This window comes from Crinia signifera, chromosome 11 (genome assembly GCF_055691185.1).
Source record: "Crinia signifera chromosome 11, ASM5569118v1, whole genome shotgun sequence".
Taxonomy (NCBI): domain Eukaryota; kingdom Metazoa; phylum Chordata; class Amphibia; order Anura; family Myobatrachidae; genus Crinia; species Crinia signifera.
The window spans coordinates 110,514,432-110,538,126 of NC_139227.1; the positions used below are offsets into that span (position 1 = coordinate 110,514,432).

The 23,695-nt window shown below is 44.7% G+C and overlaps 1 protein-coding gene across 3 annotated transcripts in view; it reads right to left on the bottom strand.

Annotated features, from left to right (window-relative positions):
* The window catches only part of KIF18A (kinesin family member 18A), a 68,434-nt gene that overhangs the window by 33,060 nt on the left and 11,679 nt on the right, over positions 1-23,695 (bottom strand). For all 3 annotated transcript variants that reach the window (XM_083164222.1, XM_083164221.1, XM_083164223.1), the window contains exons 5-8: positions 23,547-23,657; positions 22,340-22,537; positions 2,231-2,407; positions 1,369-1,443 (exon numbers count right to left, since the gene is read on the bottom strand). In XM_083164222.1, coding sequence (XP_083020348.1) covers positions 1,369-1,443; positions 2,231-2,407; positions 22,340-22,537; positions 23,547-23,657 — 561 coding nt within the window. The remainder of the gene's footprint in view (positions 1-1,368; positions 1,444-2,230; positions 2,408-22,339; positions 22,538-23,546; positions 23,658-23,695) is intronic.

A 23,695-nucleotide genomic window follows, 5' to 3' on the forward strand; every position in this document is an offset into this window, starting at 1 on the left:
GGACAAAACCATTCTGCGCTGCAGATGAGGCAGATGTAACCTGTGCAGAGAGAGGGTATGGGGCATACACACGGAGTGATTAAAACCCCATTTCTAAGCGATCTGACTAGATTGCTTAGAAATGGGATCATACCGTGTGTATAGTCCCCTGCGACACTGATGCGTGGTCCCGTGCATCGCTATCGTATGACTAGATATATACGGCATGCAGTATATATATCTAGTGTTCTTTCTCCAGAGATCAGTGGCAGTGAGAGATTGATAACACAGTGCCAGTGGAGCGCTGAGTGCTAAACTGCATTGCTAAGCACAGATACTCAGTCGCCCCGTGTGTATGGGGCATTAGGTTTGGGTGGTGTGTGTTCAAACTGAAATTTAAATTACAGTGTAAAAATAAAGCTGTGGGCTACATGCAAACGCAGCCAGTATTTACCATGCACAGAAAATTATATCAATGTTTTGTACTTGTTTCCTAGCACGGCGGCCGTTTTTACTACGAAGGCAAACGTAGTGAAATCACATTGCATGCCATTATTGTATGGCACGTGATTTTACCTGTTATAATGGCATTTAATGTACTATACCATTAAATGACATATGTCATTTATTTACGCACCCCCCCCCCCAGTATCCACGTCATCCTGAATCGTGGAGAGCGCAGCGAGCCCCAGGAGGGGCGGCGGAAAGTGTCCGCCCAACCTTTTCATACCCCTACTATCCACGTCAGCATGGAGTTGATTTTATTTCGTGTGGCGAGCGCAGCGAGCCCCGCGACGAGACGTGTATTATGTTACATGTATTACACGTCCCCTCGCGGGGCTCGATGTGCTCGACATGCTTTGGGCTCGGTGGCTCGCCACACTAGAGAACTTCAACTGAACGCCAACGTGGATAGTGGGGGTATGAAAAGGTCGTCTGGACGCGTTCTGCTGCCCCTCGCGGGGCGCAATGCGCTTGCCACACTTCGGGATGATGTGGATAGTGGAAGGGCCCTAAATAAATGACATTATATGTCAAAGCGGAACAGATATCTGATCGCATCGCATGCCATACAATAATGGCATGCGATGAGATTTCACTACCCTGAATAGCCCACTACGCAAATGCCGTAGTGGGTGTCGTGCTAGGAAACAAGTACCCAATGGTTTTTCTCCCCTTACATACAACATGGTTTGTTCCAGACACAAACGGACTTGCTTTACAGAATCTGTTCCTATAGACTACAGGCCGTACTAAACTACAATAGGTGAATATTTAACTTGCAATTTGAATATGTAGCGAACAATTAAATATAGGTAGGGGGTGGAATTATAGAACACCACAGCAATATGAACAATTCCCCAAATCGTTGCATCAGCGTTTTCCTACCTCCTTCTTCTGCTGCTCACAGATCTTAACGTATTGACTGATGTGACTGTCCAGACTGACCACGTTACTCTTAACCTGGTAATAGAAGCAGAAAACAGCGTTACTCTTAAATAATTAACACACATTGCAGTAACATTACCAGGATTTTCTTTCTTTTTTAAAGTTCAAATGCACAAGTTGTACAAGCAAATGTGGATAGTGAGCAAAGTAATTACAAAGGTTGGAAACGAATAGCAATTACAATGAACATCCACAAACGATGGGCCTGATTCATATGTGGTTGGAAAGGGCGCCTCTGCTGCGTGGTTGGGAAGGGCGCCTCTGCTGCGTGGTTGGGAAGGGCGCCTCTGCTGCTTACTTGCTCAGTTATGTATCTATATAGATATCTATCTATGAAGCAGAAAGTGTTGGGTATAAAAACAGACATCTCCTGCACGTACCAGTGATCCACATTACTCTGACACCATCGGCCAGCTGAGCGACCCATGTAGTCACGTAGGCTTGCCTGCGGCAGCTCCGTCCAGGAACCTAGAAATCTCACACCGAAGACGGAGACCCTAGCTTTTGCACTCCACAAACACCTCTGTTTTGGAGCAAAGGCTGTACTCGCCACCCTTAAACAGATGTAGCACTGAGACGACGCATGACCCGTACTGCACAAGCAAAGCGCGGGTCCAGGGCATGCACGCACTACCTGCCAACTGTACTGTGCATACTTTTCCCACTTGCGTTGGGACATGAATCAGGCCCTATGGGGCATATTTTTTAAGCAGTGATAAAGGAGAAGTGAGCCAGTGGAGAAGTTGCTTGGGGGGGGATCTACATTCTGAAACAAACAACAACAAATGGGACTTCTACTTACGGAAGACTTGATATGCTTGGCTCGGTCCGCGTATTTCAGTGTATTGTACGTATCATCGTACGACAATGAAGACGGACTAACTGCAGCAATCATGATAGTGCGACAATTCCCCCCCAGCGAATCCTTTAGTAGCCGTGTAAGTTTACTGTTCCGGTAAGGAATATGCTGCTTCTTCGTCTAAAGGGCAAACAAAACAGGGACTTCAATTAATTATTTGTGGCATTAGAAAATCTATACATGGTCTTACATCTCCTGGTGTAAATAAGACGAAATGACGACGTGCGCTGCTCTTACGCAGGAGCTACCAGAGGGGTATCCCGATGCAGAACGCTCTTTAGAACATCGGATAAGGAATTTCTTAGATGGAATCAAGGATACACAACTTTCATAACAATTTAATACCGTTTTTAAACCCTAAATAACCCTAGTCACAAAGATGCAGTATTGGCAGGCTTTTGGCTCGGCATTATTATATTCTCCCGCCACGCCCTGGCAGATGGTAGGGCATGAAATACCACCTGTCGGCACATGTCGGTTCAAAGAAGAAAAAAAAAACGAGTGGGAAAAATCCATATTGGCCTTCCCAATGTCGATCTTATGACTACCTACCTAAAGCCATGTCGACCCTTTCCATGTGTTCACCTACAGTAGTCACCCAATACCTGTGCACAGTCACAGTACATAAAACCGCCTCAACTATTCTTCACGGCCTTGAAAAGCTCCTAACACTTTGGTTGTTGGCTTATGCGAATTAGTCCATGTTTATCCCGTACGTTACCGCTTTCATATGTACCGAGCTGCTGCCAAACTATCCTGCTCCATGTATACTATAACGAGGGGGCAGCGAAGGAGAACAAGGGGAGAAATCCGCAGCTTACACAACCATCCCAGATATGCAAGTATGTTCTTTATTAACCTAATTCTAAGCAGGCGTCCTCCCCTAATGAATGACATACGTTTAATGCATCTTGCATGTTGGAGAGATTTAAAAATAAAAAATAAAGATCTTTCAAAACAAGGAACGTGTTGTACATTGCCCATGGTGATTTCCACTTAATACAATTATTGCTGGGAGAGCAATCTGTGGAATTTGTTGCCATGGCGTTTCTAAACCTTAAATCTAAAATTGAACATGTGTCAATATCTTGCACAGGAATGTGTATATTATGAACAAAAAGACAAATAGAACAAGACCCGCTTAACCCGGAGGAGGGGGGTGGTCATCAAACTTGGTGACATAAGTTTACAATGGAGTAAAGTATTTACAGCACAGAAGAAAAAAAAAAAGAGGCTATGCGATAAAAAAAAAAAAAGAGGAGTTTAACGTTAGGTGGGAACAAGTTTACAGCCAAGATACCTTTAGACAAGTAGTCGCAAATCGTCACTTCCCAGCAATCCTGGGATCCAACTGCTCACATTAGAATTCCATCTAGTTAGACATATACTACTGATTTAACGGACAGAGCAGCAAATGATTAAAAGCAACAGAGACACAAAGGGCCGTATTCATTGTGGCTGGCGAGGGGGTTAAACGGCAAGGATCACCGAAAAAAAGCAACACTCGCCGTTTAACCCCCGTGTCGGCCGCTCATCGTTTTCAACGTTCCGGGGAAATTCTCGCTGTCAGAGGACAGCGAGGATTCCCCCAAACGGCCTGGTTTGTGGCTAATGCCTGCTGCGTTTAGCCGTGAGCCTCGCTGTTTTGGCTACTGCACAGTGGAGGTCAGTGGATTTTATTTTTCTTACCGGTGGGGACCAATGTGATGCTTTTTTTTTCATATGGGGACAAATGGTTTTATTTTTTCCCCTGTGGGGGGTCTGATGGTGTGCCATGGCAATTTAAAAAAAATTTTGGTGCACTGCAAGTTGAAAGCTCACTGGTCTAGGTAGAAGGTCAAAAGGTAAAAAGGTGGACACAAGCAATAGGTCGGCAAAAGTTAAAGCCTTTCATATTTACCATCCATGTGGACTCCTTGTGAATGGTAAGGGGTGCAGAGCGCAGCGAGGCATGAAACATAGCAGCTGTAGTGTGCAAAAACAACGTAAAAAACTCATGTCCGCTTTGTCACGCCCCGTCCTATTGCTCGTATACCTCGCCCTATTATTACCCCTTTTACACACTTCTACCGTGACACATGCTCCCTCCTAATTCCCAATTAAAGGTGGGACACTAAAGTGTCTATCTAGACCATGGGTCCTCAAACTGCGGCCCTCCAGATGTTGTGAAACTACAAATCCCAGCATGCCTTGCCACAGTTTTAACACTCCCTTATAGCAAAACTGTGGCAAGGCATGCTGGGATTTTTAGTTTCACAACATCTGGAGGGCCGCAGTTTGAGGACCCATGATCTAGACCAGGGCAGGGCAATTGCGGCCCTCCAAATGTTGAGGAACTACACATCCCAGGATGCTTTGCATTAGTTTTGCTATGTGGCCATGCTGAAACTGATGCAAGGCATGCTGGGATGTTTAGTTCCTCAACATCTGGAGGGCCGCAATTGCCCAGCCCTGATCTAGACAGTCAATAGGCCACTCACATTTGGCAATTGGTCGACACATGAAAAGGTTTACACAAGTTAGATTTTTTTGGTGCTTATGTTGACATGGGCCCCAATTAGAGCAACTCGCCCACTCACGCGGCTCGCTTTGCTCGTCTTGCTTTGGGGCAACGCATCGCTGCTCTCGGCACACAGCATTCTCTCACTACGCCCACTGGTCTGTTAAAAATTCATGAAAAAAATTAATGTCGACAATTTCCATGTCACCCAATAGTGGTCAATTGACTGTCAACCAATCCAGCGGATACCCTCCCTACCTGACCACATTATGGACCATGTGCTGGTCTTAAATTGCATTGTGCTGTAATTCGATATTTTCTTGTTTTTCGCTCATCTGTGTATTATCAGGCGCTGCAGAACCCTTGTGGCGCCATATAAATAAACAATAAAAATAATTAATTGGTTTGATCACAAAATCTAATGGTTTCAACCTTTTTTAATGACATCAGTCGAATATTTTAGTACAGTCGAGCAATTAAAAGAGAAATCGCTGTAAATGATACACACAGGATGCTATTTAAAAAATAAGAAGTAAAAATAATAAAAATAAAACACACAACAAAAAAACAAAAACAAGCATTTGCTTATAAAACAAACACACACACACACACACACACACACACACACACACACACACAGCATGTATGTGCTGCTTACAGTCTTGAGGAACAAAACACAAGTCCATCCCCTACTCAGGAGAACAGAAGTACAAAAATGAAAGAAGCGGCCATATGTTCTGCTGCGTATGCCAGAAAATCGCTGGCAAAACTACTGACGGTTTTAAGTTATGCAAACCTAGAAATGAAGCTTGTAAAAGTTGGCCACTAAACAGATTTGCACTCAGAAAATGATTATGATACAGCACTATACACCAGAAACTGCGGCTACACCATCCAGACATGCACATGTGAAAACAGAGAAATGGAATTAACGTTACAGCGCAGACCAGGAGTCACACAGTACATTGCTGCTAGGCCAACTTAGTGTGGAGACGGAGATCCACCACGGTGAGCCAAACCTGCTGGAGATGGGATCAGGCAATCACCGGCGGTCTCCAGTACCCGATGCCGCAACCAAGATCCATTTAATTATTTAATAGTAGCGGGTATTCACCAATATATTTAACTATCCAGTAAATACATATACAGCATATACAATCTTATGCATTTGATTAACCTCACTTATTTATTAACAGTTTCTTATATTTACAATATCAACATGTTAATGAAGAGTTGTCTTATACCCCCTTTCACAGCGCAAATTTGGGGATTTGGACACGGGTGCATCCCGGGAGTGACCCGGCATTGCAAGGTGAAGCTCCCCTCAGTGACCCAGCAATAAGCTGGGTTGCTGATGTCACACAGGGGCAGGGCGGAGCATCATCGGGTGCGGGGGCAGCGCTTGGAGCTATAGTGTAAAATTAAGCAACCTGGGTAAAACCCTTCTTTTAACATGGCCGGAATGCCGGGTTGCTGAACCCGGGTTATTTGTGAAGTGTTAAATCATACCGATTCTAATTTGCTTAATCATACTGTTAAGACAACTGTACAGCAGGGTTCGCAAAAACGCGCTATATTGTGTATTTTACCCTAAAACGGTCCCCGGGAACTCAGTTTTTAAAACTAAAGGGGTCCCCGAGGACGCGCTGTACTAAACCTATGAGCCGCCGCTGCAAACCAATCACTGCAGCGGCCGCCGGGACCCAATCATTGAACAGTGGCCGCCCGGCAGCCAATCACTGTGCTGCTGCGCACCCTAAAGCTGCGCGCCCTGCATTTTGAGAGCAGGTTACAGTTTCAGTCACTCTGCGACCGCGTCCTTCTGCCTCCCCCCGCCATGTAAGTTCATTCCGCTGCTGAGAGCAGGGAGGACAGGATGGGATGCGGCTGTAACATCAGCTCTCAGCAGAGTAGGTGAGCGGGCTGTCAGTGTGGCGGGGGCCACATCCAGTCCCCCGCCGCGCTGATAGCCCGTTCACCTACTCTGCTGAGCAGCATGTCGGCATGTTTTCCAGCCCTTGGGCAATGACACCCCCACCCCTCTCCGTGGCAACAAGCAAAAAATGCCCCCCTCCCCCACCTCATGGGGCAACCAGCAGAAAACGCCGCCTTCCCTGTGGCAACCAGCATAAAATGACCCCCCCCCCCCCAGCATGTAACCCCTGCAAGGAGCATATAACCCCTAGCAACAAGCATGTAGGTAAGCAGCACTTACGTGCTATAATATATACTGGGCATAACTGTGTGCGCTGTAATGTGTACTGGGCATTACAGTGTGCGCTGTAATGTGTACTGGGCATTACAGTGTGCGCTATAATGTGTACTGGGCATTACAGTGTGCGCTATAATGTGTACTGGGCATTACAGTGTGCGCTGTAATGTGTACTGGGCATTACAGTGTGCGCTATAATGTGTACTGGGCATTACAGTGTGCGCTGTAATGTGTACTGGGCATTACAGTGTGCTATAATGTGTACTGGGCATTACGGTGTGTGCTATAATGTGTACTGGGCATTACGGTGTGTGCTATAATGTGTACTGGGCATTACGGTGTGTGCTATAATGTGTACTGGGCATTACGGTGTGTGCTATAATGTGTACTGGGCATTACAGTGTGCGCTATAATGTGTACTGGGCATTACGGTGTGTGCTATAATGTGTACTGGGCATTACAGTGTGTACTATAATGAGTACTATGCAATACAGTGTGTACTATAATGAGTACTGGGCATTACAGTGTGTACTATAATGAGTACTGGGCATAACTGTGTGCGCTGTAATGTGTACTGGGCATTACAGTGTGTGCTATAATGTGTACTGGGCATTACAGTGTGTGCTGTAATGTGTACTACTATGTGACCACACCACTCCCCCCCCCAAAAATGCCTTCGGCGCGCACTGTCCCTGTTTTCAGGTTTATATAGTTTCTAGTATATATGTATCTTTATGTGAGTGGGCCAATTGATACTTACATACCCACATGTGCCATGCTGGGGAGAAGGGGAGAGGAGGCCTTATTCCGTTGGGACCCAGAAAAGGTCCGGCAGGACCCCAATTTTTAGAAGTGAAGGGTCCCCGGGACCCACTTTTTTGGGTGGTTTTCGCAAACACTGACCAGTCATCAATATGGTACCAGAATCCAGTCTGCTGGGAAGCCAAACTAACACCACTTTTACACCAAAACTGCCTGCTCGCATCCGGGTTTTTGGACCCGGATGCGACCCGGCAGTTGTTCCCTTTTACACGGGCGTTATGCCAGGTAGGGGACGCCGTGAATTCGGGCCCTGAGCCGGCGCTTGGAGATGACCTCATCTCCAAGCGCCGGTAAACCTGCCGACCGTCACCCCTGCAACGCCGACCGACATGCTGGGGGGCAAGCCTAGCACCCAGGTATGCTGCTGGGCTGCCCCCAGCCTCTGTTCATGAGGTGAATGGATGCCGCACACAGGCATCCATTCACCTCTGCTGCTGTCTGCATAGTACCGCAGACAGTAGCGGAGGCTGAACGCGGCCCGTGCCCAACCTCCGGACTGAACTCGGGGCGCTGCGGTCTGGAGGTTGGGGCTCCCTGATTGGAGGAAATGGGTCCCTGGGTCAGATGACCCGGGTTACCCATTTACACTGCCCCTGACTCCAGGAAAGCCCCGTGTCCGACCCTGAACATGTGCCGGGTCGGACACCGGGTAACAGGACCCGGGTTATTTTTTTTTTGCCCTTTTACACCAAGCCCCGGCCCGGACTGGAGTGGCAATATCCTGGTCTCTGGTGTAAAAGGGGTGTAAGTATGCAGGCAGCGATAGTGTGTGACTGAGGACGACGGGCGATTTATGATTAGGCTACTGGGAGTGAACGTTAGGGTGAGGGATGGTGTATCAGTTGGAAGGTAGGCTGAGAGGCAGGGGGTAGGTACACAGCTGGAGGTATATACTTACCTGACACGTCAGGATTCCCTCCTAAGGGAAGCCGGCATTGGTATTCTAACCACAGATCATCCATATGTATCCCGTTATATCGTGTAAACAAGGTTGTGGTTAAAGGCGTTATTAAAAACATATTTTAATTACTAGTTATTAAGAAAGGAACATGTTCAAGAGCCTGCTCCTCCCTGACATCTTGCTTAGCTCTGTAGAGTAACATCGGTCTGTGGAACATTGCAGAATCTTAGCCTTAGGCCAAATTTACCCAAATTAAAGAGTGAGTTTTATAGTATTTAGAATTCAGCGGAGCAATTTCTTACACAATATAACAAAGCTGTAACAGAGCGACATCTGGTAGATACACTACAGGATATACCGACGGGGGTGTCCGATGGTAACGAAGAGATTATATACATTCTGTCAAAATGCAGCATTTCCCATTCAGTAGAAAATCCAACTGAAATCAATGGGAAACGCTCCAGTAATAAACTGAATGAAAGTGGAGGGAAAAAAAAAAATCCTAAAAACAGTAGCAACACCAGGCAGCGGATTAGGGATAACCTGCACCAGGAAAAGCAGATCCATGGTTGGAATCCATTTCGGAGGACAACATTATCATAGCGTTATTCAAAATATATGTTGTGACATCTGTTATATTCGTCTATAGAATTCACCAACACACAGCAAAGGGACTGCAAGATAGATATGCATCCGATAATGATAAAATGCATAATCTCACACAAACACACCAGCAACTATATAATAAGCCACGATGGAAGGGTGGTGGTCATCAAACTTGGTGACATAAGTTTACAATGGAGTAAAGTATTTACAGCACAGAAGAAAAAAAAAAAGAGGCTATGCCAGGGGCTCCCAAACTTTTTTGAATCACGGCACCCTAGAGTATCAGAAGTTTTTCATGGCACCCCGAGGCCAAAAAAAGAAATTACACAATGAAGTAGATTGTGTTTATATGTGATCCTTAGGTTAATTTATGTAGTAAAGGGGACTATTTTCTTCTGTGTGTACACATATTCTATGATTGGCAGCCACCAGCACTGGTTTTGTCCATAAATAATTGACCATAAATATTTGAATTGGTCCAGGACCACCAACCCGTGGCACCCCTGCAAGTGTCCCATGGCACCCCAGGGAGCCACGGCACACAGTTTGGGAACCACTGGGCTATGCGATAAAAGGTTTAACGTTAGGTGGGAACAAGTTTACAGCCAAGATATCTTTAGACAAGTAGTAGTACCTTTAGACAAGTAGTAGTAGACAAATCTGTCTCTGCACATGTTACATCTGCCCCCTCCCCTTGCAGTGCACATGGTTTTGTACATTACACAGAAAATTTGCTTTAGCAAGTGAACCAGAATAAGGCCCATGGCGCGATTCAGGCTCTCAATTTTGACTATATAGACAAAAATCTAATAGAAAGTTAGTCAGAATTGCGCAGTATTCAGCCACATTAGATGACGATGCGCACCCCCCCCCCCCCCTTTTAGTCAGTATTGCATAGAAAAATAGACTGTGCAGACAAGTCTGTCTAGATCCGGGGTAGCCAACTCCAGTCCTCAAGAGTTACCAACAGTTCATCTCACTCAGGGTAGATTTATTAAGCTCGGTGAAGTGATAAAGTGTCTGGTTTTTATCACCGGCCAATCAGCTCCTACCTGTCATTTTTCAAACTCAGCCTGTGACATGTCAGCTAAGAGCTGATTGGCTGGTTGTTTATCACTTTTTTTGAAGCTTGATACATCTGTCCCTTTGTTGCCAATCGCCAGGTCCTATAATGACCCCTCCCACATGTGGAAGTATGGTGGGCAGCATTATGCAATGTCAGCCGCATTATACATGGGATTATGTGGACATAGCCACAAAATACATTGTATAACCCCCTTCATGATGGCCGTGCATCGGGATTGAATCGAAACCATTTAATTTCAGTTCAATTATGCTTATATTAAAATCTAACAGAAAAACAGATTAAATCTGACTGTGTGTACACCCTATTACAGTAGAAAACTTAAAATAATGTCAACTTTACGGGCAGAGTTCCAAACAGTTTGTGCCTCCAGCGAAAGATAAAAGCAACAACGAAGCACTAAACGCTTCCATTTAATCGCCATTAACTTGTTAAATGCACCAAAACATTAACTCCGACACAGGATTTCCTCATACTATAATATGCCATTTAGGTTTACAGCCCACAGACCATTAAACATGAACTGAATGTTAAGTAAGCAAGTTGTTAAATGTTATTACTGCGTAATACAGTGGCCTTTATGACAGAAATGGGACAGTGTCAATTTAATGGAAGCCATCTAAATAGGAAGAGGGGGGTGATTCGGGCTGTTTTCCATGGAGAGCGCTAATAGAAGGATGATTGCTATAACAATCAAATAGTAATGGGGACATTATCGAGGCGTGTGTTACAAACATACAACAACATTATCTGGCTGTGTACAGTTCACAGCAAAAAACTTTGTATCCAAGTTGTGCTGAAGGTTGTAAGCTAGTGAGCAGGGCCCTCCTACCTCTACAACTGCAACTATACAGTTTGTTTGAGCACCGCTTCCCATTGTAAAGTGCAGGAATTTGCAGAGCTGTATAAGAAACGGTTAACAAATAAATCAATTATACCAGCGGGTCCCAACCTTTTATCTCTCCCATACCCCTTGATTAGGCTATTTCCATTTAGGAGTACCCCCCTCCTCTCGATTTGAAATATCCACAGTACTTACGAGTGGTAAGTGAGTGGTATGTGGGTCCTTATATTAAGGAGCAATAATAATAAATAATACAGGTTGAGTATCCCTTATCCAAAATGCTCGGGGACCAGGAGAATTTTGGATAACGGATTATTCCGTATTTCGGAATATTTTAATATTTCAATGATGTATTTTGAAGTATCTTGCATTTATGCTGTATAAACACAGAATATACACACAAATATAATTTTTTTTACCACATAAAATACACACAAATATATTTTATTTGTTCAAAAAACAAGGTTTCAAAACGTGAAACAAAATGTGTGTACTATCTCAGCACTGAATTTGAATGCCAAGCGATCATTGTCTTGCACATATATAGTGCCAGTTACATATCATGTCCCCAGTGATGCGGTTACAAATGTCCCCAGTGAGTTTTTAGCAAAAAAAATATTTTTTTTCACTTTCTGGAATGTCTGGTTTTCAGAATAATTCGGATAACGGATATTCGGATACGGGATACTCGACCTGTAATAATATACATTTTATTTATATAGCACTCTTTCTCCAATAGGACTGAAGGCACTTAACAGTTATAATAAATGTAATACAGAACAGGAACAATGCAGTGCAGAATTTTTTTTCATAAACAACGCTTAACCGAATCATGGAAATGCTTGAGTAAACAGGAAAGTCTTGAGTCTGTTTTTCAAGGATTTTAGAGTATGGGCCTCTTGAACTGTAGCTTAAATTCCCCATTCCCTTTATTAGCTTTGTTGCTCTTCTTTGGACTTTTTCCAGACCTATGATGTCCTTTTTATAATGTGGGGCCCAGAATTGTACTCCATATTCGAGGTGCGGTCTAACCAATGCTTTGTACAGTGGCATAATAACGTTTGAGTCCCTAATTTCCATACCCCTTTTTATACATGCTAGAATTTTGTTTGCCTTGTTGTTGCTATATGACATTGAGCGCTGCACCCCAATTTGTTGTCTATTTGAAATCCTAGATCTTTTTCAAATTCGGAATTACCCAATGCCTCCCCGCTTAGGTTATAACTAGTATACTGGTTGTGTCTCCCAAGGTGCATAACCTTGCAGTTATCTACATTGAACCTCATTTTCCACTTGTTCTCCCACTCATCTAGTTTATTAAGATCGTTCTGAAGCATGTAATTACTCTGCTCAATTTTGTGTCATCAGCAAAGATGGAAACTTTGCTGAGTATTCCCACCCCAATATAATTAATAAATATGTTACATAAAATGGGCCCTAGCACCAACTCCACTTAGTACTGGTATCATATTTGATACTGTGCCATTCACAACCACTCTCTGTTCTCTATTACACAGCCAGTTACCTACCCTCCTACAAATGCTTACCCCTAGTCCCAGTTCCTCCATTTTGTTTATCAACCTTATGTGCGGCACTGTATCAAAGGCCTTAGCAAAATCTAAGAAGACCACGTCTACAGCATTTCCATTAGCAAGATTTTTGCTGACATCCTCATAGAAGCCTAGTAAAATTTGTTTGGCATGAATGATTTTTCACAAACCCATGTTGGTTGATACTAATTAAAATATGAAGATCTAAATATTCATGGATACCATCCCTTAAAAATCCCTCAAATAATTTACCCACTATTGATGTTAAGCTCACAGGCCTGTAATTAGGTGTGTTATCTTTTTCCTTTTTTGAATATTGGCACTACCTCAGCCAATCTCCAGTCTTTTGGTACCTTACCTGATGTAAGCGAGTTATCAAAAATGTAATACAGTGGGGTTGCTAATTCCTCCCTTAGTTCCATTAGTACCCCAGGATGAAACCCATCTGGGCCTGTGATTTGTTTGTTTTGATTTTGCTGAGCCGCAATTTTATCTTGTCTGTCGTGAATGCAATATTAAGATCTGGATTGCTTGTTCCATTTGTGGTACCTAAAAGTTCCATTGTCTGTTCTCCCCTAGTAAACACTGATGAGAACAATTTGTTTAACAGTTCTGCTTTTCCCTTATCCTCTGTAAAGGATATTAGTTAAAGGGCTTATGTTCTGTTTAATTATTCTTTTACTATTTATGTATTTGAAAAACTTCTTGGGATTTGTTTTGCTCTCAGAGGCTATGCGCTCCTCATTTTCCCTTTATCTATCTTGATTACCCTTTTACAAATTTTATTCTTTGTATTTCCTGAATGCTTCGTCATTCACGTTATCCTTATAAAATTTAAAAGCGCTTTTCTTGTTATTGATTGCTGTCCTTACTTTTTACCCAACCATGATGGCTTTTTCTTATTGAATTTACCTTTATTGCTTTTTGAGATGTATTAAGTGGTTAGTGATTTGAGCACATTTTTTTGTGTTTCCCACATTTCCTCTGCATTCTTCCCCACAAATAACACTTCCCACTCAATTTATTTTAAAGATTCCCTGAATAATTCAGTTAGCTTTGCTAAAATTTTATATTTTAGAAAAGTATGTTTTAGTTTGCATAAGTTAATTTCAAGCGAGACCATGTTGTGGTCACTGTTACCTAGTTCTATTACTTTGGTATTGAAACTAGATCTATGTTGTTTGTTAATGCTAAATCCAATAACGCCCCATTACGAGTTGGTGTTTCAACCGATTGTGTGATAAACTGATCCTTGAGTAAGTTTAGGAACCCTCTGCTTTTTTCTGACTTGCATGACTCATTTGTCCAATTAATGTCTGTATAGTTAAAATCCCCCATAATTAATACCTGCCCCTGATCTGCCGATTTTTTTTTAATTTGGTTTACAGTAGAGACTCATCCGTTTCATTAACGTTCGGTGGTCTGTAGCACACCCCTATTAAAATTTTATTTTTAGTTTTTTTTTGTTTATTTTCGGTTATCTCTACCGACACGGCCTCAGTATTATCCTCGTCCATCCCCAAGCTCATTTCCTTCTCACACGGTTTTAAGTTATTTCTTACATAAAGGCCCCGCCCCTTCTATTTTCTCTGTCCTTTCTGAAGAGGGTATATCCCTCCATGTTTAGAACCCAATCACGCAACTCATTGCCACAAGTTTCTACTAATTATATCATAATCATCCCTTGCGGCCACAGTTTCCAGTTCCACAATTTTGCCTGCGAAGCTTCTTGCATAATTCAAAGTAATGGTGTGTACATACGGTCCAATGTGCCTTCTGATTCGATGTTTAGTTCGATTTTTACTTTTCCCCTTTTTTTTTATTTTTTCTCTACTCCTGTCAGATCTGCTTTAAGATTTACTATGTGATTTACTATCAGATCAGACATTGCATCTGAAGGACATCGCAAGGCGCATACTATGCATGCGATCTCCTCTAGATTTCCACTAAGAAGTCTTGCCTGCCCTCTCTATTTATGATCCGATTTCAGAGGACATCGAACCTGAAGCCCTGAAAAACATACAACCTACATCAGATTTATATCCGATTCCGATCCGATGTTGACTATATCGTCAACATCGGAAACGAAATCGGACCGTGTGTACACGGCATAAGTCTTCTTGGGGTGAATGTTTGGGAGCTAAGACCAGAGTTCTTACACTTTATGTAATCAATACCATTTTCTTTGTAGGTCTTTTATCTATGTAACTTCACACATTTTTTACTTGTGTAACACCTTTAACACAGAGTAGTTGATTTCACACACAACTTACACTCTACATAGGCCCTGGCGGGGGTTTTGCCTGCGCTGGTTTAGGGGTGCCCCACATCCCAGGAATGAGCAGTAAAGCGTTAGGGACTTACTTGACAGATAGGACCTCAACGATGGTGGACAGGTCCATATACTTTGGGTAAATATATGCAAACAATATATAATATGGTAATTCAGTTGCTTAGTGCATCGCCCGCTCTCTTGCACAGAACTATAAATCTCAGCAAGGTAGCACCGCTCATTACTAACCGCTAGGGCATGGGTCCTCAAACTGCGGCCCTCCAGATGTTGTGAAACCACAAATCCCAGCATGCCTTGCCACAGTTTTGCTATAAGGGAGTGTTAAAACTGTGGCAAGGCATGCTGGGATTTGTAGTTTCACAACATCTGGAGGGCCGCAGTTTGAGGACCCATGCGCTAGGGTATGTAGTCTAAAACCCCTATCCCTATGAAATAAAAACATTTAGGGGCAGATTCAGACTCATTCGGCCCTGTGTCTGACGGTGGGGGGTTGCGCATGTGTGAATACTTGTATGGGCATACCCCAGGAACAAACCGCTTCGGCGAGTTACACATTTGCCGAACCATTCACTCCAGGAGGGGGAACACTGAGCATTTTATGGGTGTAACGCATGTGGCTTGATACCTGCTCGGTGGTGGTGGGGACGACGACCGCGGCTGACGTCACATGACATCAGCGCCTGTACCAACCATCAAATTAATTCTCTCCCCTTTCGGCTGCATGCGATAAAACATCCCCTCGCATGGGGGTGGGCGTTCGGTGGGGCAACGCTGACCTGTTTTCTAGGCTGAGAGTATACACAGCCTAGCAATCAGGTCTGAATCAGGCCCCTAGCCTCAAAAACTGAGTTTACTGTTCCACAATGTAAAGCTGTCAAAAAGGTGCCACTTTCACATAACAGTCCTAGCGGATCATTAAGGGTCTATTCCTTTGCTGGCTGCAGATTAGTAAGTGAAAGCTGCCATACTGTTTGTTTAGTCAAAAAAAAAAATGCTCGGTACTTGTATGAACAAGTACCTTTTTGGAAAGAAGCGGGGGGGGGGGGGGGGGGGGTGGAAGGGGCAAAACTCATGTCGACCTTGCCTGTCAGCCAATAGTGGTTTACCGAACGACTGTTGACCGAAAGTCTACATCCCAAATAAACTTAAAAGAACATTGTGTTTGTATAGCATAAACAGGAGGTACACCTCTCAGCCAGCTCAGGGAGCGGCGCTCCATCTGATGGGGATGCGCGTCCCATCTCACATCGTGGATTCCCTGCCGTCTCCATTTCAGGGAGACGGGCAGGACGAGTGGGGGCTACGGGGGGGCCGGCAGAGGGTGGCGGCAAGCTCCGTCAGCACGGGGCAGATGGCGCACAGCGGCGAATGGTGATTCTATCGATAAGGCAATAGGTCAACATGAGTTTTTTCCCCTTCTTTCAAAAAAGGCACTTGTTCATACTTTATCATCCCAGAAATATAACAGTGTGCCAAGCGCAGCAAGACCCCGTGGCTGAAGCATGGCAAACGCAGAAAGCCATGCGAGGGGACGGGGCCACACTTATATGGTGTCCATTTCGACAGACACACACAAAAAAAAAAAAAGTCTACCTTTTAAAAGTCGACCTATTGCTTGTGTTGCCCTTTTGACCTAATCCACATCGACCTTTTTTTCCCTGTGTCAACCTATTGCCAAATGATTGTTCACCTAACTACCCGTACTCATGTAAAACATCCTAAAACTAATGTGAATTCTATGGTACGCAATCAGCCACAATAGGTCAAAGTGCAGCACAGATCAATAATGTCCATTAGGAACGTTTACACATTGGATTTCGGAGGCTTGGTTTTCCTATGCGTTCCTGAACCAGGGGTATCTGCAGAACTATGCGGTATAACAACCATAATGGGAGAATGCCAAGCTACTATGTCTGGGGTATATTAAACCAGAGGATAAAGGCCACTTCTCAGGGCCGCTGTGCGGTGACCGCTACTAACGGTATTGCTGTTGGCTGATCCCGAGTTTTATCCAGGGAAGAAGCAGCAGATCTGTACAGAGAGCCTATGGGATAAACACTACAGCTTCTAAAAACGAACAGAGGCTATGCTGCCCAAAGCAACCAATCAGATTCCATCTAATTTCTCCATTACATCCTAGAAAATGATAGACAGAATTTGATTGGTTTGAGAAGGGCAACGTCACTTTTCATTTCTAGAAGCTTTAGAAAATTGACCTCTAAATTAGGATGGGCACTGCCATTCCAGGGAACAGTCAACTGGCATGAGACCTTTAAAGTTGGGAAACCACTCCATAGACTTAAGGTGCCCATACACTAGTAAGATTTATCTTCAGATCTGGCCGGTTGGAACAAAAACATGGTTATGGATGAGTGACAGTTGTCAGTTTTCCAGCATTTCCAAGCAAATGGTCAACTGTCATTTTCTCTCATCCATAACCATGTTTTTGTTCCAACCAGACAGATCTGCAGATAAATCTGCATGTGTATGGCCACCTTAAACCGGCTCAATGGACGTTTCTGGAATACGCCCATGAGTAGATTCAATCCTACAGCCCAGAATAATAATAATAATAAAAAAACATATTCCTTTATAGAAGTCGGGAACCGCGATGGCGGCAGCTGCAGAGAGGGCTTTGACGGACCATATCAAGGAAAGCCCACCCTTGTGTGGTTGCATCAGAGGAGACCGTAGCAGGCAAGTGGTTAAAGAACCAGCGCTCAGGACAAACAAACTGATGACACAGGGAACCTAGCCAAGGACAGGCGATGGCTGAACACACAGGCTAACCTGATCTACATCTTCTCGGGACCGATCATTTTTCTTTAGTCCGCATGTCAAAATAAACTTATTATGGCAACCTTAAGCTGGATACACTCCTCAGGATGGAGCAACCCGATGCCAAGAACTTATACATCAGACCCACCCGGTACACACAAAGTGTTACGTTTACTAATGCTTTTAATACTGAAAAGAGGGGATGTCTCCCAAAGCAACCAATTAGATTCTCTCGCTCATTTCTCTATTATTGCATGCTAAACATTAGACAGAATCTGATTTGTTGCAACATCATCTCATTTAACGTTTAGTAAATTTACACCTTAATGACATAGCTGCTTTAGATGCGGAATGTAACTACACTGCATCGGCTGTCCCATTCCCTAGGCAACACTTCCAATCGGGACGATTTGGTGTATAACACTATGGGGGTTATTCTAGTTCACTCTTTCTGACAAAATCCTTCTTAGATGGACAAAACCACGTGCACTGCAGGTGGGGCAGATGTAACTTTTGCAGAGAGAATTAGATTTGGGTGGGGTTTTACTTCAAAGTGAGATCTATATTGCAGTGTAAAATCATGCAGTCAGTATTTTCCCTGCACAGAAACAAAATAACTCACCCAAATCTAATTCTCTCTGCACATGTTACATCTGCCCTCCTGCAGTGCACATGGTTTTGTCCATCTAAGAAGGATTTTGTCAGAAAGAATGAACTAGAATAAACCCCTATATGAGGATTAGCTGAAGGTACCAATATACCATGATAGATTGTATATAATGCACTCTTCTTTAGGCCGGTGACTGTATAATGAGGTCTTCCCACAACACACAGCCATAAATTGGACAATTGCTCTTTTTTCAGATGCAGACCATCAATAAAAGACAACAATGGGAGTAGTTCCAGAGCCATTTAAGTGCCAAGACATGAAAAAGGCATGTCAATGGTTTTTGGCACCAATACACACATACACACACACTGGGGTTTTAGTGCTAGTAATATACTGACAGATGGGATCCAAGTGTGATATATAAAATACAAAACAATACTTCAAGTTAATCCCATATTCAGCTCATTATAATTACTAAAAATGAAAATAAATAAAATGTACCACAAGGGAGAAAGACGGCTAGATATATTTTTTCAGTGGACAAATGTGTCGCACTCTATTAACTCCTTCCATGGTATTCCCGAGAATTTTGCCCAGCCTGGCAAGCCCGGAAAATTCTTGGGAATGCCGCTGGTTAGAGTCGGGCAGTGCTGCTGAGCAGGGGCGGATTTAGGGATGAGGGCGCCCCTAGGCACAACAATAATGTTTACTAAGTAGGACAGTTTATAGGGGCAGTATCTGCATGTCCTATACATTTACACTCTATTTAAGATGGAATATAGTACAGTACAGTGGATATTTTGCAGTTACTGGTACATTTTGAGCTGACAGTACCATCACAGGCATCCAAGTGCCGCCCCCAAACACGTGCCGCCCCTAGGCACGTGCCTAATGGGAAATTCGGCTCTGCTGCTGAGCCGATAGCTTAACTCAGCTTCAGCGGCGCGTCCCCTTCACCCTCCCATCTCCCCACCCCCGGCTGTGCGACAGTCTATGACAGTGCACAAATGTCACGCCAGTTGCCGTGACTCACAGAGCATACTGTAGACTACGGTTGGGCAATTAGTGTTCCTCCAGCTACTGTAAAACTACACATCCCAGCATGCCTTGCCTTGGTTTTGCTATTTGGCCATGCTAAAACTGCTTCAAGGCATGCTGGGATATGTAGTTTATAATTCTACGAAAAACTAAAAGTTCAAATATACTCTAAATGTCCAGTTTATTCATTTAGAACAAAAAGGTTTGATTGTTTATTTAACATATAAAATTAAAGAGATGATATTGAATTTTAGAAATTCTGCCAAAATAAAAAACCAATAACTAATGTAATATTTTAGCACTACAAGGTGTACAGAAAATGAGATTGACGTGGCTAAAACTGTTCTATAACAAAAGAATGTAAACCTGCCATGCTTAAGTAGTGTTCCCGCTAGGCTGTTTTAGCGGGGCGCTGCGCCCTGCCCGATTTCTAAAGGGCAAAATGCGCCCTGCCCCTCCAGCAGTGCCCCGCTAAAAGAGCCTGCTGCCTGACTAATGTTGTGCCCGGGGAAGCTCCAGGCACCGCAATCTCGGCGGCGCTAGGCTTCCCCGGCAGCTCACGGACTTCGGCGGGGCCAGGTCCGCCCCCTTGTACGACGGAGGAAGCCCGGGCACGCCTCCTTTGGTGACGCGGCGGCCCGGGCACGCCTCCTTTGGTGACGCGACGGCCCGGGCACGCCTACAACGATGACGTCGGCGGGCCCGGTCCGCCCCCATCCCATACAGCGGCGCCCTGCCCCCAAAAATTCCTAGGGGGAACACTACTTAAGGCCCCATACATTACTGTGAGTTGTCTAAAGGGCAAGTTGCATCTGATTTCCCTTAAAATAGGCCTTTTTTATTTGCATTTATATATCAAATATGAGCAACGCTGGCCTTTTTAGTGGATATTTTGTACATCTCTCATAAAAAAAAAGAGTTGTCACTCACAGGGTTTATAGACCTTTAAAGGAGGTGGAAACAAATAATGTTCGACGTATAACTTGGTTTTAAAAATATGAGCGTTTGTTATACTGCATATACATCACATTTTCACGTCTACATTTATCGGAGACTGAATGTGGCTCAATAAACAGCTTTTTCACTACCACTCCGCACAGTAAAGGTATCTCGGAAAACACAAAGACATGTCAATTGCAACACTAGATTTACACACAGATAAAATAACAATTAAAAGCAACTTATTGTTTTGGAATAAGTTTTGACTATACTCAATCGTAATTTAAAATTAAAGACATGTGGAGCATTGCCTGAACTTATCTGCCCCGAGCACATTCTACACCAAACATTCTGCATACCCTAACAGGCACTTTTATGTCCACATACACTGTTTACAAGTAAATTCATAATACAAGTAGCAAATTGTTATGTGGCGAGTCCTGTAATAAAGGCTCAGTCAGTAAGATATTGGGGGTTATTCAGGCCTGATCTGGACTGTGATCAGTTAACCGCCATCGCTCCAGAGTGAAATCCCACCCCAGGAAATGATGCGAAACGATCATCGTTCAGAAAATCAATTCACAATTCATTCGCCATCGGGTGATTTCCCCACTCTGTGTGAGTAACTGACACTTCCACAAGTCTGTAACAGAAACAGGTCGGTCGAGGCCAGATTAAGGGCCTTATTCTGGTTCAGTCGCTCGGACGTGAATTCGCACAGGGACCGATGTTGTGTGTAGGTGCAGCAGCATTTCTGCGCATGTGAATACGCTGGTGCGTGTGAACTCGGTGAGAAGTCTGGTCGCTGAGTGTATGATCCAAGCCTTGTGGGTGGGGGTGGAGAGGGGCGTGGGGTGCTGGGCTGGACCATTAGCATGTATGTACGCTGGTGCGTGTGAACTCGATGAGAAGTCTAGTCGCTGAGTGTATGATCCAAGCCTTGTGGGTGGGGGTGGAAAGGGGCGTGGGGTGCTGGGCTGGGCCATTAGCATGTATGTACGCTGGTGCGTGTGAACTCGGTGAGAAGTCTGGTCGCTGAGTGCACGCTCCCAGCCTTGTGAGCGGGGGGGGGTGGAGAGGGGTGCTGGGCTGAGTCATTAGCATATGTGTACGCTCTGCGTTCATGGGCGTCCCCATTAAAACACTGGGCGTACATATGCTATATAGGTCGTGACGCACGTTTGAGGGGCAGGTAGCTGACATAACCGGATGTCAGATGCCCGCCCAGTTCCCCAGCAATTCTTCGCTCACATGTACGAGTGGTCTGGGCCACACTTACATATGCGTGTGCCTTCGCCATCAGTCGATGGTCAGGGACCATCGAATGATGGAGGAGGTTCCCACTGGCATGCAAATAGATGTTCATGTAAAACATCCGTTCGCAAGCCTTGCGAACAAATTCGGTGTGCGAATGGTTGGTGCGGGCTAACCATTAGCAAGGCGAGGTTTGGGTCATCGCAAGGGTGCGTGCACGTGACCGAGCGAATGAACCAGAATAAGGCCCTAAATGGCACACAATGAAAACGCCGGGGCACACCATAATTTACTTGGCACTCCCAGAAAATGGCCGTTTACACCCACAAACACAGACTCCCTGTCAAACTGCGGCGGGTTGCAAAAAAAAAAAAAAAAGGTGCTGATTTCTACTGTCACTGTTTAGCGTCGAGCATTTACAATCAATTGATAATCGGTCTGCTTACGAAAATGCACAACAGCCATCAAGTCTGAATTACCCCATTATTCCCAAATTCTGAAGAGCAGATTTTCTGCTTGAATGTAGGCAGCATATATAAAGGAAATCTGAGGTGAAGACGGGTTGCTGGGGTAACTCCGGTTATAGCCTTCGTGTGACGCCGACTAATATCCGTAACTCACCTTGGGGTCCGCCAGAGCGTTGATGACATTTCCAAGTGCCAATAATGAGCGGTTAATGTTTGTGCCTTCTCGTAAGCGCGCACCTTGGGCATTTGTGGCACTCGCCCGTTCTGAACCTGCCAGATCAATAAGGCTCATTTTGGCAATGCGAACGTTTTGATCGATGCTGGCACTTTTATCCTGCTGCCGCAAGTAGATCTACAACAAAACAAAACAAAACAAAAACCAAGATTAGTCTAGAAAATAATTGCAAACGAGGATTATACTCATAGTACTAGAAACTCAAGGCAATAACGAGATCACCAACTGCATAATATTAAGGAATATAGTGTTCCCGCTAGGCTGTTTTAGCGGGGCGCTGCGCCCTGCCCGATTTTTAAAGGGCAAAATGTCTAGCAGCGCCCCGCTAAATCAGCCTGCAGTCTGTCCCGCCGGAGTGCCCGGGCCGTCGCATGGCTGAAGGGGGCTTGCCCGGCCATGGCTACGTCCCGGCAGCTCAGTGACGTAGTCATGTCCGGGCAAGCCCCCTTCAGCGATGCAGCAGCCCGGGCACGCCCCCATGTGCGATGCGGCGGCCCGGGCACGCCCCCTGTAGTGACGCGGCGGCCCGGGCACGCCCCCTGTAGTGACGCGGCGGCCCGGGCACGCCCCCTGTAGTGTCTTCGGCGTGCCCGGTCCGCCCCTCCAGCGCCCTGCCTCATTTGGTTCCTAGAAGGAACACTAGGAATATTAGAACTACAGGTTGAGTATCCCGTATCCGTAGATCCAAAAACCGTGGTTTTTCAGAATATTTTTGGGTTTTCTGCCCCCCCCGACCCTTTTTTCATACTTGCCACGTCCCTGGTCTTCCACGGTGGGCTTTAGGATCCTCTTCAGCTGCATCTCCGGTTCCAGGAGTGCATTGTGCGAGTGCACAGGTGCGCCGGTGACCTGCAATTTTGCACAATACACCCCAGGGACCTCTGAGGAGGATCCTGAAGGCCGCTATGGATGCCGGGGGGACACCGTGGAACCATCGGGCACCACCAGGGGAGTAGGTTAAAAAAATATATATTCCAAAAACCTTGTGGTCCCGAACATTTCGGATAAGGGATACTCAACCTGTATCTGATTAGGGCAATAAAACTACACAATGTTACCAATGGCTTGTAACGGAGCTTTGCAATGCTCTCTGTTTAATGCCAAATGCAAGTTTTCTTGGAATTACCTGAAACACAGCGTGTGATCGGGATGACGTTGCGTTGGCATCAGTGGGATGCTGAGTTCTGTTCTTATTACCACAGTCCAGTAAATGCAGGATCTCCTCCGCCGATTTGGGCTACAGAGAGAAAATACATAGTTAATGCCAAACTAAAG